Below are 17,528 nucleotides of genomic sequence, written 5' to 3' on the forward strand. Positions count from 1 at the left end.
AAGTTTACCATCCTGGATGCTTTGGTGAGGACGACCGACCAGGTGTGAGCCACGGTGGCAGGGCCTCTGGCACTGAGTCTGACCCTGTGGTGCAGAAGGATGGGACGGAGAAGAGGAGAGCTGTCGTCATTGGAGACTCTATAGCCAGGGGAGCAGACAGGAGATTTTGTGGACGTGAGAAGGAAACCCGCATGGTTTGTTGCCTCCCGGGTGCCAGGGTCCGGGATGTCTCTGACCGGGTGCATGACATCCTGGTACGAGAGGGAAAGCAACCAGAAGTCGTGATACATGTTGGGACCAACGACATAGGTAGGAAGAGGGATGAGGTCCTGAAGTGTGAGTTTCGGGAACTAGGCAGAAGGCTGAAGAACAGGACCTCAAGGGTGGCATTCTCAGGATTGCTGCCAGTACTACGTGATAGTGATGGTAAGAATTGGAGGAGATGGCAGTTGAATGCGTGGCTGAGGAGTTGGTGCAGGGGGCAGGGTTTTAGATTTTTGGACCATTGGGATCTCTTCTGGGGAAGGTGGGACCTGTACAGATTGGGTGGGTTGCACCTGAACTCGAGGGGGAGCAATATCCTTGCTGGTAGGTTTGCTACCATGGTTCGGGAGGGTTTAAACTAATTTGCAAGGGGGATGGGACCCGGAGCAATAGAGCAGTGAAAGAAGTGCATGGAGTAAAGCCAAATCTAACATACAGAGAGGCTTTGAGGAAAGAGCAGCAGAATAAAGGGTTTGATCTGCTTCCGTCTGGTAGGCGCTTCAGATCCCTCCAGACTAAGACTAATAGGCACTGGAGAAGTTTTTTCCCTACTGCGGTCACTTTGCTGAACAGTTAACTGCCGGTTAACTGTTGGCTATTACTCGGATTGCACTACCTGTATGTATAATCTATACATACAGGTAGTGCAATCCAAGTAATAGTTAGCCGACAGTTAATATTTATCATTATTATTGTTATGAGCAGAGAGACAACATCTGCCGGAAGTAAATTCCTTGTATGTGCATAGGTACTTGGCGATTAAAGTCTGATTCTGATTCTGATAAAGGTAGTAAGGTAGAAGGGTTAAAGTGTGCGTACTTCAATGCAAGAAGCATCAGGAACAAAGGTGATGAACTGAGAGCTTGGATACATACATGGAATTATGATGTAGTGGCCATTATGGAGACTTGGCTGGTACCGGGGCAGGAATGGATTCTCAATATTCCTGGATTTCAGTGCTTTAAATGGGATAGAGAGGGGTGAAAAGGGGAGGAGGGGTGGCATTACTGGTCAGGGATACTATTACAGCTGCAGAAAGGGTGGGTAATGCAGCAGGATCCTCTTTTGAGTCAGTATGGGTGGAAGTCAGGAACAGGAAGGGAGCAGTTACTCTACTGGGGGTATTCTAAAGGCCCCCTGGTAGCAGCAGAGATACCGAGGAGCAGATTGGGAGGCAGATTTTGGAAAGGTGCAAAAATAACAGGGTTATTATCTTGGGTGACTTTAACTTCCCTAATATTGATTGGCACTTGATTAGTTCCAAGGGTTTAGATGGGCAGAGTTTGTTAAGTGTGTCCAGGATGGATTCCTGTCACAGTATGTTGACAGGCCGACTAGGGGGAATGCCATACTAGATCTAGTATTAGGTAACATAGAAACATAGAAAATAGGTGCAGGAGTAGGCCATTTAGCCCTTCGAGCCTGCACCGCCATTCAGTATGATCATGGCTGATCATCCAACTCAGAACCCTGTACCTGCTTTCTCTCCATACCCCCTGATCCCTTAAGCCACAAGGGCCATATCTAACTTCCTCTTAAATATAGCCAATGAACCGACCTCAACTGTTTCCTGTGGCAGAGAATTCCACAGATTCACCACTCTCTGTGTGAAGAAGTTTTTCCTCATCTCGGTCCTAAAAGGCTTCACCTTTATCCTTAAACTGTAACGAACTGGGTCAGGTCACAGACCTGTCAGTGGGTGAGCATCTGGGGGACAGTGATCACCGCTCTCTGACCTTTAGCATTATCATAGAAAAGGATAGAATCAGAGCGGATAGGAACATTTTTAATTGGGGAATGGCAAATTATGAGGCTATAAGGCTAGAACTTGCGGGTGTGAATTGGGATGATGTTTTTGCAGGGAAATGTACTATGGACATGTGGTCGATGTTTAAGGATCTCTTGCAGGATGTTAGGGATAAATTTGTCCCAGTGAGGAAGATAAAAAATGGTAAGGTGAAGGAACCATGGGTGACAAATGAAGTGGAAAATCTAGTCAGGTGGAAGAAGGCAGCATACATGAGGTTTAGGAAGCAAGGATCAGATGGTTCTATTGAGGAATATAGGATAGCAAGAAAGGAGCTTAAGAAGGGGCTGAGAAGAGCAAGAAGGGGGCATGAGAAGGCCTTGGCAAGTAGGGTAAAGGAAAACCCCAAGGCATTCTTCAATTATGTGAAGAACAAAAGGATGACAGGAGAGAAAGTAGGACCGATTAGAGATGAAAGTGGGAAGATGTGCCTGGAGGCTGTGGAAGTGAGCGAGGTCCTCAATGAATACTTCTCTTCGGTATTCACCGCTGAGAGGGAACTTGATGACGGTGAGGACAATATGAGTGAGGTTGATGTTCTGGAGCATGTTGATATTAAGGGAGAGGAGGTGTTGGAGTTGTTAAAATACATTAGGACGGATAAGTCCCCGGGGCCTGATGGAATATTCCCCAGGCTGCTCCACGAGGCAAGCGAAGAGACTGCTGAACCTCTGGCTAGGATCTTTATGTCCTCGTTGTCCACGGGAATGGTACTGGAGGATTGGAGGGAGGCAAATGTTGTCCCCTTGTTCAAAAAAGGTAGTAGGGATAGTCCAGGTAATTATAGACCAGTGAGCCTTACGTCTGTGGTGGGAAAGCTGTTGGAAAAGATACTTAGAGATAGGATCTATAGGTATTTAGAGAATCATGGTCTGATCAGGGACAGTCAGCATGGCTTTGTGAAGGGCAGATTGTGCCCAACAAGCCTGATAGAGTTCTTTGAGGAGGTGACCAGGCATATAGATGAGGGTAGTGCAGTGGATGTGATCTACATGGATTTTAGTAAGGCATTTGACAAGGTTCCACACGGTAGGCTTATTCAGAAAGTCAGAAGGCATGGGATCCAGGGAAGTTTGGCCAGGTGGATTCAGAATTGGCTTACCTGCAGAAGGCAGAGGGTCGTGGTGGAGGGAATACATTCAGATTGGAGGGTTGTGACTAGCGGTGTCCCACAAGGATCTGTTCTGGGACCTCTACTTTTTGTGATTTTTATTAACGACCTGGATGTAGGGGTAGAAGGGTGGGTTGGCAAGTTTGCAGACGACACAAAGGTTGGTGGTGTTGTAGATAGTGTAGAGGATTGTCAAAGATTGCAGAGAGACATTGATAGGATGCAGAAGTTGGCTGAGAAGTGGCAGATGGAGTTCAACCCAGAGAAGTGTGAGGTGGTACACTTTGGAAGGACAAATTCCAAGGCAGAGTATAAAGTAAACTGCAGGATACTTGGTAGTGTGGAGGAGCAGAGAGATCTGGGGGTACATGTCCACAGATCCCTGAAAGCTGCCTCACAGGTAGATAGGGTAGTTAAGAAAGCTTATGGGGTGTTAGCTTTCATAAGTCCAGGGACAGAGTTTAAGAGATGCGATGTAATGATGCAGCTCTATAAAACTCTAGTTAGGCCACACTTGGCGTACTGTGTCCAGATCTGGTCGCCTCAGTATAGGAAGGATGTGGAAGCATTGGAAAGGGTACAGAGGAGATTTACCAGGATGCTGCCTGGTTTAGAGAGATGGATTATGATCAGAGATTAAGGGAGCTAGGGTTTACTCTTTGGAGAGAAGGAGGATGAGAGAAGACATGATAGAGGTGTACAAGATATTAAGAGGAAAAGACAGAGTGGGCAGCCAGTGCCTCTTCCCCAGGGCATCACTGCTCAGTACAAGAGGACATGGCTTTAAGGTAAGGGGAGGAAGTTCAAGGGGGATATTAGAGGAAGGTATTTTACTCAGAGTGGTTGGTGTGTGGAATGCACTGCCTGAGTCAGTGGTGGAGACAGATACACTAGTGAAGTTTAAGAGACTACCAGACAGGTATATGGAGGAATTTAAGGTGGGGGGTTATATGGGAGGCAGGGTTTGAGGGATGGCACAACATTGTGGGCCGAAGGGCCTGTAATGTGCTGTACTATTCTATGTTATGTTCTATGTTGAAATGTCTCCGGCTGTCCTGTTTATGCCTGCTATCATCTTGTACAATTTTGGAGAGCTGGCCTCATTCTCTGTCACTCCAAAGCCTTAGTTCTCTCAACCTCTTTTTATTCTCAGATCCAGAGGATTCAAGACCAGTCCCTCAAAAAATTTCACCACCATAGACGTAAGTGCTACTGGATAATAGTTGTTAAGACAGCTCACACTACTCTTCTTGGACACTGGTATAATTGGTGACCTTTTGAAGTAGGTGGGAACTTCCAATAGCAGCAATGAGAAATTGAAGGTGTCTTTGAATTCCCCGCCAGTTGGTTAGCACAGTTTTCCAGAGCCTTACTAGGTACTCCTTTTGGGCCAGCGGCCTTGCAAGGGTTCACCCACTTGAAGAACAATCTGACGTAGGCCTCCGAGACAGAGATCACAGGGTTAACGAATTTCTCAACATACGTCAGTGATATTAAACCTCATTCTGATTCTGAGATCATGGCTGGTCTGTACCTCATCTGCATCTCCCTTTGCCTAGGTGTGGATCGGAAAAAGCTGCAGAAAGTTGTACAGCTCCATCATAAAACCAGCCTCTCCAGCAATGGGGACACCTTCAAAAGGTGAGGTTATTAAGGACCCCCATCAGCCAGAACATGCCATCAACACATTGCTACCATCAAAAAGGGTGTACAGGATCCTGAAGACATACATTCAACATTTTAGGAACAGGCTCTTCCCCTCTGCCATCAGATTTCTGAATGAACAATGAACAACCTGATGTACATTACCTCATTATTTTTTTGCTCTTTTTGCAACACTTAAATATTATTTTAAAATATATTCGAAATTGTTATTTATAGTTTTATTATTGTCATGTATCACAATGTAGTGCTGCCACAGAACAGCAAACTTCATGACATGCCAGTGATATTAAACCTTTCTGGTAGAAAGCCATCCGTGCTCCCTGTGCAAAGATAAATACCTGTATATGCTCTCTATACTGTTGTTGAGCCTCATACTCCCGCTGCTGATTTTTCAACCTCTCCGCTTTGGTCTTCACGAAGTTCTCATAGTCACCCCGATATGTTTCCAACCGGTGTGAGTGCAGATGAACGATGTCAGTGGCCACAGCATTTAGAAAATTGCGATCATGCGACACCACCAGAATAGTGGACTGCCAGGTCTGGAAAGTAACACCATAAGACCATAACACATTGGAGAATAAGACCATTCAGCCCATCAGGTCCTCTCCACCATTCTGTTATTGCTGATTTATTATCCCTCTCAACCCATTCTCCTGCCTTCTCCCTGTAACCTTTGATGCCCTGACTAATCAAGAACCCATCAACCTCCATTTTAAATATACTCAACGACGTGGTCTCCACAGCATCTGTGGCAATGAATTCCACAGACTCACCACTCGCTGCCCAACAAAATTTCTCCTCATCTCTATTCTAAATGAATGTCCCTCTACTCTGAGGATGTGCCCTCTGGACATAGACACCTCGACTATAGGAAATATTCTCTCCACATTCACTCTATCTGAAATCATGGATTTACTTTCACTGAATTAGATTAACTGATAACTTCAGAAATCAGAGGTGTAAAGGGCCCATAAGACCACAAGATACAGGAGCAGAATTAGGCAATTCTATTATGGCTGATTTGTTATCCCTCTCAACCCCAAGCTTCTGCCTTCTTCTTACTGAAAGCAATACAGTGATAGGGCAGAGAAGGTACTGAGTGCCAACACAGAGTGAAGACTCACCTGCAAGTAGTTTTCCAGCCACAAGATGGCTCGCACGTCCAACATGTTTGTAGGCTCTGAGAAAATCAGAAAGTTATTTCTGAGAACACTGACTGAGAATCCAAGTATCAATCTCAAATTTAATTGTCATTCAGCTATATATGACTAATCAGAAGAAAATGTGTTCTTCCGGAGCCAAGGTGCAAAACCAAATACCAACTGTCACACACAGCACATGATTACAATAACAGTGAAACATAGTCACAAAAAAATAATAATCTACCCCATGCCTGAGTATTATGTTCTGTAGATTGATGTTGCATGGAATGTTGTTGGCGCGAACAAGCCCTGCAGCAGTCTGATCATTCCGTGCCAGTGTAGTCACAGATGAATACAATCCAGCTTCTCTCCACTGAGCGAACATGATGAACAGCACCGTCGAGAGGGGCTAGCCCCCAACGCATCAAGGACACCACACCATGTTGCCTCATGTGTCTCCTCCCCTGGGTGACTGCAACAGGCAACTGGTGGCATGAGGGACTGGTTCGTGAAATAACCAGGGGCATGCAGTTCTCCACAGTCAGTCTCACCATAAACCAGTGAACCAGTCTTGCAGTATTCTCTATTAACATCTGAAATCAGCTATTTCATTTTTAACCTCAAAGGAGATGGTATACAGACACTTAAGTAGATGAAAAGTGCAGTTGCTCGTAAAATTGTGTCAATTCCCCTTGCAGGGACGGGGCAACCAGTTAAGACCACAAGACTATAAGACACAGGAGCGGAACTAGGCCATTCTGCCCATTGAATCTGCTCTGTCATTTGATCATTGCCGATTTATTATCCCTCTCAAGCCTATTCTTCTGACTCAGAACAGATCAAACTGCCCCCTTGGTCCATAATGTTATACCCACTCTTTAATCCAGTCTAAGATCAAATTAACACTCCTCCCCCCACAAAGCCCTCTATCTTTTCTTACATCCATGTGCCTATCTAAGAATCTCTTAACTGACCCTATTGTATCTGCCTCTACCACCACCCCTGGCAGGGCGCTCCATGCACCCATCACTCAGTAAAAAACCTACTTCTGACATCTCTCCTAATATATTCTTCCAACATCTGAAGTAATACCCTCCCATACCAGCCACTTCTGCCCTGGAAAGGAGTCTCTAGCTGTCCACTCTATCAATGCCTCTAATCATCTTGTACACTTCTATCAAGTCACCTCTCATCCTCATTTGCCACAAAGAGAAAAGCCCGAGCTCACTCATCCCATCCTCGTAAGACATGCTGTCTAACCCAGGTTGCATCCTGGTAAATAGACTCAGAATAAAGGTATGTCCCTTCAGAACACAGATGAGGAGGAATTTTTTCAGCCAAAGGATGGTGAATCTGTGGAAATCAATACCATACAGTTGTGAAAGCCAAGTCAATGGGTATATTTAAAGTGGAGGTAGGTAACTTCCTTATTATTAAAGGCGTCAAATGTTATGAGGGGAAGGCAGGAGAATGGGGTTGAAAGGTATCAGCCATGATGGAATAATGGAGCAGACATAATGGGCTGAGTGGCAGAGAAGGTTCTAAATGGACGTCCCTCTATTCTGAGGCTGTTCCTTTAAATCCTACATTTCTCCATGATAGGAAACATCTTCTCCACATCCACTCTATCTAGGGCTTTGAATATTCAGTAGGTTTCAATGAGATCCCTTCTTATTCTTCTAAATTCCAGTGAGCCATCAAAGGTTCCCCATACATTATCCTTTCATCGGAGTACTGTACATAAGGTAATACATGAATTGCATGTCTGAAAGAGGCAACTTACCATCTAGTAGCAGAAGATCAGGTCTGAGAGAGGAGAGAGAGATTAATGTAGATAGCTGTCAAATCACACATTAACATCACATTGTTGTTCCAGGCTTGTACCCCAACTACCAGCAAGGCAACAATTCTGCCTCACATTTCAGGCTGACAAAACACATCAAACAACAATTGTGAGCAAAAAGCCCCAAATCAAAGATGGAACAATTACACTACTAAGGCATGGAGTTTAAACTGCACACTGCAGAGGACAGAAAGCTCCACAGTAAAGGTTGAGTCAATGGCGAGGAAGAAAAATGCAATGTTAGCATTCATTTCGAGAAGATCAGAATATAAAAGCAAGGATGTAATGTTCAGGCTTTATAAAGCACTGGTGAGGCCTCACTTGGAGCATTGTGAACAGTTTGGGCCCCTTATCTAAGAAAGGATGTGTTGACATTGGAGAGGGTTCAAAGGAGATTCATGAAAATGATTTTGGGGTTGAAAGGCTTGTCATATGAGGAGAATTTAATGGCTGTGGGCTTCTACTCATTTGGAATTCAGAAGAAAGAGGAATGATCTCATTGAAACCTATCGAAAATTGAAAAGCCTCGATAGAGTAGATGTGGAAAGAATGTTTCCCATGGTGGTGGAGGAATCTAAGACCAGAGGACACAGAAAAGAGGGGTATTCTTTTAGAATGGAGATGAGCAGGAATTTCTTTAGCCAGAGAGTGATGAATCTGTGGAATTAGTTGCTACAGGCAGCTCGGGAGGCCAAGTCATTGGATATATTTAATGCAGAGGTTGATCGATTCTTCATTGGTCAGGGCATGAAGGGATACAAGGAGAAGGCAAGTAATTGGATCTGAGAGGGAAAATGGATCAGCCATGATGAAGGGGCAGAGCAGACTTGATGGATCAATTGGTCTGATTTTGCTCCTGTATCTTATGGGTAATCAAAACTGCCCAATGCATCACCAGCACCAGCCTACCCACTATCAAGGACATATATTTAGAAAGGTGCTGGAAAATGGCCAGTTATATCATGAAGGATCCCATACAAGTTCCCTATATGCACATCTATGTACATCATGCTACAAATGTGCAGTAGGGAGCATCCTAACATGCTATATCACTGCAGGGTATGGAAACTACACTGTGATAGACAGGAAAACTTTACAATGGGTAGTCAAAACTGCCCAATGCATCTCCAGCACCAGCCTACCTGCAATCAAGGACATTTATACAGAAATGTGCCAGAAAAGGGCCAGTAACATCATGAAGGATGTTACCCGCTCTGCTCATGAAATGTTTGACCCACTCCCATCAGGAGGAGGCTTCATAGCATCCACATCAGGACCACCAGACTCAAAAACAGTTACTTTCCCCAAGCAGTAAGGCTGATCAACACCTCCACCCACTATCCCACACCCCCAACCACCACTACTTTATCATTTCCTGTCACAGTCAGCTTATGTACCCCTGTGGGTAGCATCACTTTATGGACATACAATCAAGGAAAATGGCCAATCTATGTATATGAGCTATCTCCTATTTATATTTATTGTGTTTTTATTATTATTGTTATTTACTTTGTGTTTTTTGTGCTACATTGGATCTGGAGTAACAATTATTTTGTTTACCTTTACACTTGTATACTGGAAATTACATCAAACATTGTTGAATCTTGAATCATAAGACCATTAGGGTCCTAAGACTGTCATAGCCGGGGTTGGTAGTCAGGATAACCCCCCACTACCTATAAAGTGCTCCAAACGGTGTGCGTCTCTAACAGCCTCTGACAACCAAGTCCAACACTTGGCCTTCACATGTGGCTTCGCTACTAGGTCCAGCGGAACTGTTTCTACTGACAAGAGAAGGGGCAAAGACGGACCACTGGCACCACAAAACCAGTTTCTGCAGGCAGGTGGGGCTCGTCAACCTTGGACAGCAGCCCGCCTAGGAGAAGGAAAACTCTGATTTTAAAACTCCGCTGCCTTGCGGCCATGCCCACCCACGGGAAAGGCTTCAAGAGTAAACCTCAAGGAAGAAATCTGGAGCCGCGGTCCCTGAGGCAGTTTGATGTTGCTTACAATTTCACTTTGGGCACCTCTGCGACGACACTGGTGCCAAGCTGTTGTTGTATTGGCACTTGCCCTTCCTTTGGAATACATCAGTGACGTGGAGAACGGGAACCCACTGCATGGACAACAGCCGGTTCTTCAAATCTTCCCGCCCCGGCTTCTGCCCTGGAGAGGGCACAGTCCACCAGAGGTGCAAACCCATGATCCCCCTTGGGATCAATGGCTCCCTACTACTACCAAGACCATTATTAAATTGCAACATGCAGCCTGAATGATATGTCTCACACACAGACTGCAGCTTAAATCACAAATTATTTTCTTTTCTCACGGGCTCTATTATACAACTTTACTCTTCAGAACAACCTATTCATCATTTTGAGTACAGCTGCTATTGAAATTCAAAAGGTAGGCACTTGCCTTTTCTCAGAAAAAAGAACAATATTGTAGGGTTGGACCATTTCAAAGTTCAAAGTAAACTTATTATGAAAGCACATATATGTCACCATACATTTCCGACGGTTCAATCTGCAGCAGGAGCAGGCCACGAGGTTTCTCACATGTTGGGATGCTTGTTTAAAAGTACAGAAGGGGCAAGCGGGGCAGCCATTGTCGGGAGTAGGCCAGTGGTGTGAGTAGGATTGTCAGGATTTGGCTCGACAGAGGCCTTCGCTCTGGGTAAACTACTGTTAAGGTTCCTTTCTTCTTCTCGCTTACTGTAACTAGTGTAGTAAATGGCTGTTGTATGTCTTCATGCTGGATGTTAGAGTCCTGGGAGAGCCAGAGTCTACCAGGGAATGACATTGTGTGAAGTGCATCCAGCTGTAGCTCCATGAAAACACTGTCAGGGATCTGGTGCAGCAGCTGGATGACCTCTGGCCTGTACAAGAGAGTGAGGAGATAATCGATCAGAGTTACAGGGAAGTAGTTACCCTGAAGTTGCAGGAGGCCAGTAGCTAGATGACTGTTAGGAGAAATGGAAATGTGAATAGGCAATTAGTGCCCCTATGGCCATTCCCACAAAAATAAGTATACTGCTTTGGATACTGCTGTGGGGGATGACCTTCCTAGGGAATGCCACAGAGATCAGATTACTGGCACTGAGCATAGGTGCAGAAAAGGGAGAAGAGGGGAGTGATAGTGATAGGGGACTCAATAGTCAGGAGATTCTATGGACATGAACGGGACACATGGATGGTCAGGGATCAACAACATTTGTTTGCATCAACAACATTTTGGAGAGGGAGGGAGAGCAGCCAGATGTCTTGGTACATATTGGTACCAATGACATAGGAAGGAAAAGCAAAGAGGTCCTGAAGAGAGAATTTAGAGAGCTAGCAGAAAGCTGAGAAGCAGGACCTCCGATGTAGTAATTTCTGGATTGTTGCCTCTGCCACATGCCAGTGAGGGTAGAAACAGGATGATTTGGCAGATAAATGTGTGGCTGAGAAGCTGGCAGAGGGGGCAGGGGTTCAGGTTCTTGGATCATTGGAATCTCTTCTGGGGATGGTACGACCTGTTCAAAAGTGATGAGTTGCACTGAACCCAATCGGAACCAATATTCTCACAGGCAGGTTTGTTAAGAGCTGTTGGGGAGGGTTTAAAATAATTTGGCGGGGGGGTTGGGAACCAGAGTGAAGGGATCAGGATAGGACAGATGGTAACAAAAACAAAAATACCATGCAGTCACACTGTCAGGAAGGGCAGGCAGATGATAGGACAAAATTGCAGCCAGCAGGGTGAGTATCAGTGCATTAGGGATGCAGAATTAAAAAGGGTAGCAAATGCAGCACTCGAAGTGTTATATCTCCATGCATGGAGTACAAGAAATGAGGTGGATGATCTAGTTGCACTTTTACAGAACGTTGGGTATGATGTACCGAGAGTCTTCGGCGAGGAGGCTGAGGGAGAAGACTACGCCAGGCACAATTGGAGAGGGTGAAGACATGACCACTAAGCTGATTGAGTGTGTTACATGCATGATGTGGAAGGTCAGGGACACTGATGGTGCCCCGGCTGCTACAGCTGTGGAAAGTGTGTCCAGATTCAGCTTCTGAAGGAGCATATTGCAGCACTGAAGAAAGAACTAGATGACCTCAGGTTCATCCGTGAAAACGAGAGTTTTCTGGATAGGACCTACAGTGAGGTCGTTACACCGAGGATACCGGAAGAGAGAAAGGGGGCGACGATGAGGAAGGAAAGGATGCTTGAAGTACAGGAGACCCCTGAGTGGGCAAATGTATGGCAGATGCAGTTTAATGTGGATAAATGTGAGGTTATCCACTTTGGTGGCAAGAACAGGAAGGCAGATTACTATCTAAATGGAGTCAAGTTAGGAAAACGAGATCTAGGTGTTCTTGTACATCAGTCAATGAAAGTAAGCATGCAGGTACAGCAGGCAGTGAAGAAAGCTAATGGCATGCTGGCCTTTATAACAAGAGGAATTGAGTATAGGAGTAAAGAGGTCCTTCTGCAGCTGTACAGGGCCCTGGTGAGACCCCACCCAGAGTATTGTGTGCAGTTTTGGTCTCCAAATTTGAGGAAGGACATTCTTGCTATTGAGGGAGTGCAGCATAGGTTCACAAGGTTAATTCCTGGAATGGCGGGACTGTCATATGTTAAAAGATTGGAGCGACTGGGCTTGTATACACTGGAATTTAGAAGGATGAGAGGGGATCTGATTGAAACATATAAGATTATTAAGGGATTGGACATGCTGGAGGCAAGAAGCACGTTCCCGCCGATGGGTGAGTCCAGAACTAGAGGCCACAGTTTAAGAATAAGGGGTAGGCCATTTAGAACTGAGATGCGGAAAATTTTTTTCACCCAGAGTGGTGGATATGTGGAATGCTCTGCCCAGAAGGCAGTGGAGGCCAAGTCTCTGGATGCATTCAAGAGAGAGTTAGATAGAGCTCTTATAGATAGCAGGGTCAAGGGATATGGGGAGAGGGCAGGAACGGGGTACTGATTGTGTATGATCAGCCATGATCACAGTGAATGGCGGTGCTGGCTAGAAGGGCCGAATGGCCTGCTCCTGTACCTACTGTCTATTGTCTATTGATGTTGTGGTCATCACTGAATTGTGGCTGAAGGATGGTTGTAGTTGGGAGCTGGATGTCCAAGGTTACATGTTGTATCGGAGGGATAGGAAGGTAGGCAGAGGGAGGAGCATGGCTCTGCTGGTAAAGAATGGTATCAAATCAGCAGAAAGATGAGACATAGGATCGGAAGATGTTGAATTGTTGTGGGTGAGAGGGGGTTCTTTCAGAACAGATGTGAGGGACAAGTTATTTTTACTCAGAGAGTGGTGGGTATCTGGAATGCTCTGCCTGGGGTGGTGGTACATCAGAAACTTTTAAGAGACGTATAGATAGGAACATGAATGTGAGGAAAGTGGAAGGATATGGATGTTGTGCAGGCAGAAGATGGGATTAGTTAGGTTACCATATGACTACTAACTTAATTGGTAGGCAGAACATTGTGGGCCGATGGGCCTGTTCCTGTGTTAAGTTCTACGTTCTATGACAGAAAGAGGCATTTTGCCACAAGCCTGCTCCACTATTCAATGGTTTGTGAAAACAGGCATCTGATCCATATCTCTATTTAAAGCCCAACCACTATGGTCACCAGCTTTAAACTGAGTATGGACAGTGACATGGCAGATGAACCACTTACTTGGCAAACAACGCCCTGGCTAATGCCAGCCTCATTCTCCAGCCACCAGAGAACTCCCTGCAAAGAAAAAATACCATTATAATCAGTTTCTGGAACAAAACTATCATATTAGCTTCAAAGTCACAAAGAAAGGCACAGGATGCATTTGCTAGAAGGTGGAAGAGTATTAAAGTTCAAAGTAAATATACTATCAAAGTATGTATATTTTACCATATACTATCTTGAACGGACAAGATGGCACCAGTGACAAACGTGACTAACAGCAACATCCTGCAGACAGTCCACAAAACCACTTCTTCTCTATTGCATCCGGTGCTCTCGGTGTGGCCTCCTCTACATCAGCGAGACCCGACGCAGATTGGGGGACCGCTCCGTCGAGCACCTCCGCTCCGTCCGTCACAATAGACAGGACCTCCCGGTTGCCAGCCACTTCAACTCTGCCTCTCATTCCCATCTAGATATGTCCATACATGGCCTCCTCTACTGCCATGATGAGGCCAAACTCAGGTTGGAGGAGCAACACCTCATCTACCGTCTGGGTAGCCTCCAGCCTGGTGGTATGAACATTGAATTCTCCAATTTCTGGTAATTCCCTCCCCTTCCCCTATCCTAGGTCCCTCTCTGCCTCTCTCCCCTTTCAACTTTCTGCTCCTTTATCTCTACAGTTCTTTCATGCTTATCCCCTCCCCCCTTTATCCTTCCTCTGATTGGTTCTCCACCTGGCGCCTCTAGCCCTTCCCCCTCCCCATCTCTATTACTGGGCTTCGGCCCGAAACGTTGGCTACTCTTTTCTCATGGATGCTGCCTGACCTGCTGAGTTCTTCCAGCGCCATGTACGTATTCTTTGATCCACAGCATCTGCAGTTGTATTTTTGTGTTTTGATTCATTACTCCGCTGCGAAATCTCTTCGAGGTATGCCTACCCTGAAGAAGTTCAAATCTTCTCCTCAACAGGAGTTCAGTGAGACCCTCGCTCACTGCCCACCCTCTGTTATCTCCGCCTCTTCGACCACATCTTGACCCAGACACGGTACCATAGCCATGTCTCGTTTTTGGGAACGTATCTCCGCCGCCATCTCGTACCGAAGGGATTCCAGCTTCGGTTCCAGGCTTCCCAGTTCGGGCCCAGCGAGGATCCTAGGTACCGCCATTTTGTTAACCGATGCTCCCTCCGCTTCTCCTGTCAGATTCTCAGAGCCACGCTTACCGCCATGCGGAAATACCTGTGGTTCCTATCACCGTCTCTGCCACCACTCAGACCCACGCTTTCCACCGTCTGCCATGGTCCACTATTCCACTTCATTCTCCGTCAGATTCACGCCTCCAACCGCCGTTTCTTCTCCTTCCTCATGTCCAAGAAGGATTACAAGCTTACTCGCTTGCATCCCACGAGGACGACTGCCTCCAGCCCGGACTCCTACTTCTCAGACCTTTAGCACGTCGAAGAATTATCCACCTGGGACTCCGACCCCAACTGGCACCACGGCCCCCTGGACATGGGCACCAGCCCCCAGCAGACAATGAACTCTCTCTCTCCAAACTCTGACCACAGATTTGACGCCCTGCGGGCTATAAGCTCCGGAGGCCCCAGCTCTGGGTCCAGCTCAGACCGGGATCCTATGGCCGGGACCGTCGATGCTGCCGCCTGTCCTATTCCCCTGCTACCTCCTATTCTTGTTGTGACTCCCAGCCTTCCCTTCATCCCTTATCCCCTCTCCATCCCTCCGATCCCTCATCCTCCCCTCTGCCCGCTCTCCCTGAACATCCCAACACCCCTCCTCCCCGAGACTTCCCACTCCTCACCGTCCCTTAACCCCAGTCCCAACCATTGCCGTGTCTTCACCAACCCCCCTGACCTTCCCCTATCTGAGGCAGAACGCTCTGTCCTCAGTAAGGGCCTCAATTTTGTCCCCCTCAGCCCCCACCTCAGTGAGTTCCGTGCCCGCCATGATGCTGAGCTCTTCTTCCGCCGCCTACGTCTCCGAGCCTACTACATCAACAAGGATTCCCCCCTCCCCCCAGTGATGATCCATTCTCCCGGCTTCTACGCTCCTCCTCCTCCTCCTGGACACCCCCATCGGGCCTTCTACCTGCTCTCGACCTTTTCATCTCCAACTGTCGCCGAGACATCAACCGTCTCAACTTCACCACCCCCTCTCCTATTCTAACCTCACTCCCTCTGAACGCACTGCCCTCCACTCTCTCCGCACTAACCCCAACCTCACCATCAAACCTGCAGACAAAGGTGGTACCGTAGTAGTCTGGTGGACAGACCTCTACCTCACTGAGGCCAAACGGCAGCTCTCCGACACCACCTCGTACTTACCCCTGCCACAGGACCCCACCAAAAAACATCAATCCACTGTCTCCTGCACCATCTCCATCCTCATCAACTCTGGACACCTTCCTCCCTCAGCCAAAAAACTCATAATTCCCACACACCGCACAGCTCGGTTTTACCTCCTCCCCAAGATCCACAAGCCTGACTGTGCCGGTAGACCCATAGTTTCAGCCTGCTCCTGCCCCACCGAACTTGTGTCTGCCTACCTGGACTCCATTTTATCCCCCATAGTTCAGACTCTCCCCACCTACAACCAGGATACATCCCATGCCTCTTCAATAACTTCCAATTCCTCGGCCCCTACCGCTTCATTTTTACCATGGATGTTCAATCCTTATACACCTCCATCCCACTTCAAGAAAGCCTCAAAGCCCTCCGCTACTTTTTGGGTAACAGACCCCACCAGTTCCCCAGCACTACCACACTCCTCTGGTTGGCGGGGCTTGTTCTAAGTCTCAATAATTTCTCCTTTGGTTTTTCCCACTTTCTCCAGATCAAGGGCACTCACATGGGCCCCAGCTATGCCTGCCTCTTCGTGGGTTATGTGGAACAGTCTATGCTCCAAATCTATAGTGGTACTGCTCCCCAACTTTTCCTTCGATACATTGACGACTACATTGGTGCTGCTTCCTGCACCCATGCTGAGCTTGTCAATTTAATCAACTTTGCCTCTAACTTTCACCCAGCCCTCAAATTCACTTGGTCCATCTCAGACACTTCTCTCCCCTTTCTTGATCTCTCGGTCTCCATCTCCGGAGACAGACTATCTACTGACATCTTCTACAAACCCACTGACTCCCATAACTATCTTGACTATACCTCTTCCCACCCTGCCCAATGCAAAAATGCCATTCCCTATTCCCAGTTCCTCCGTCTCCGCTGCATCTGCTCCCAGGATGAGGCTTTCCGTTCCAGGACTTCTCAAATGTCCTCTTTCTTTCAGGATTGTGGTTTCCCTTCTAGCATCATCAAAGATGCCCTCACCCGCATCTCCTCCACCACCCGCACTTCAGCCCTTAACCCATCCTCCCGTCACCACAACAGGGACAGGGTTCCCCTTGTCCTCACCTACCACCCCACCAGCCTCCGGATCCAACACATTATCCACTGCAACTTCCATCACCTTCAACAGGACCCCACTACCCAGCACACCTTTCCCTCCCTACCCCTCTCAGCTTTTCGCAGGGATCGTTCCTTCCGCGACTACCTGGTCCACACGTCCCTCCCCACAGAACTCCCACCCAGCACTTATCCCTGTAAGCGCAAATGCTACACCTGTCCCCACACCTCCCCCCTTACCACCATTCTGGGCCCCAGACAGTCCTTCCAGGTGAGGCAACACTTCACCTGTGAGTCTGCTAGAGTCGTCTATTGCATCCGGTGCTCCCGGTGCGGCCTCCTCTACATCGGCGAGACCCGCCGCAGATTGGGGGACCGCTCCATCGAGCACCTCCGCTCCGTCCGTCGCAATAGACAGGACCTCCCGGTTGCCAGCCACTTCAACTCTGCCTCTCATTCCCATCTAGATATGTCCATACATGGCCTCCTCTACTGCCATGATGAGGCCAAACTCAGGTTGGAGGAGCAACACCTCATCTACCGTCTGGGTAGCCTCCAGCCTGGTGGTATGAACACTGAATTCTCCAATTTCCGGTAATTCCCTCCCCCTCCCCCTATCCTAG

The 17,528-nt window shown here is 47.2% G+C and overlaps 1 protein-coding gene across 3 annotated transcripts in view; it reads right to left on the reverse strand.

Annotated features, from left to right (window-relative positions):
• Positions 1-17,528, reverse strand: part of abcf3 (ATP-binding cassette, sub-family F (GCN20), member 3) — a 182,753-nt gene that overhangs the window by 44,871 nt on the left and 120,354 nt on the right. For all 3 annotated transcript variants that reach the window (XM_073041715.1, XM_073041713.1, XM_073041714.1), the window contains exons 10-13: positions 13,506-13,562; positions 7,773-7,795; positions 5,972-6,027; positions 5,186-5,386 (exon numbers count right to left, since the gene is read on the reverse strand). In XM_073041715.1, coding sequence (XP_072897816.1) covers positions 5,186-5,386; positions 5,972-6,027; positions 7,773-7,795; positions 13,506-13,562 — 337 coding nt within the window. The remainder of the gene's footprint in view (positions 1-5,185; positions 5,387-5,971; positions 6,028-7,772; positions 7,796-13,505; positions 13,563-17,528) is intronic.

This window comes from Hemitrygon akajei, chromosome 3 (genome assembly GCF_048418815.1).
Source record: "Hemitrygon akajei chromosome 3, sHemAka1.3, whole genome shotgun sequence".
NCBI classification, from domain to species: Eukaryota; Metazoa; Chordata; class Chondrichthyes; order Myliobatiformes; family Dasyatidae; genus Hemitrygon; species Hemitrygon akajei.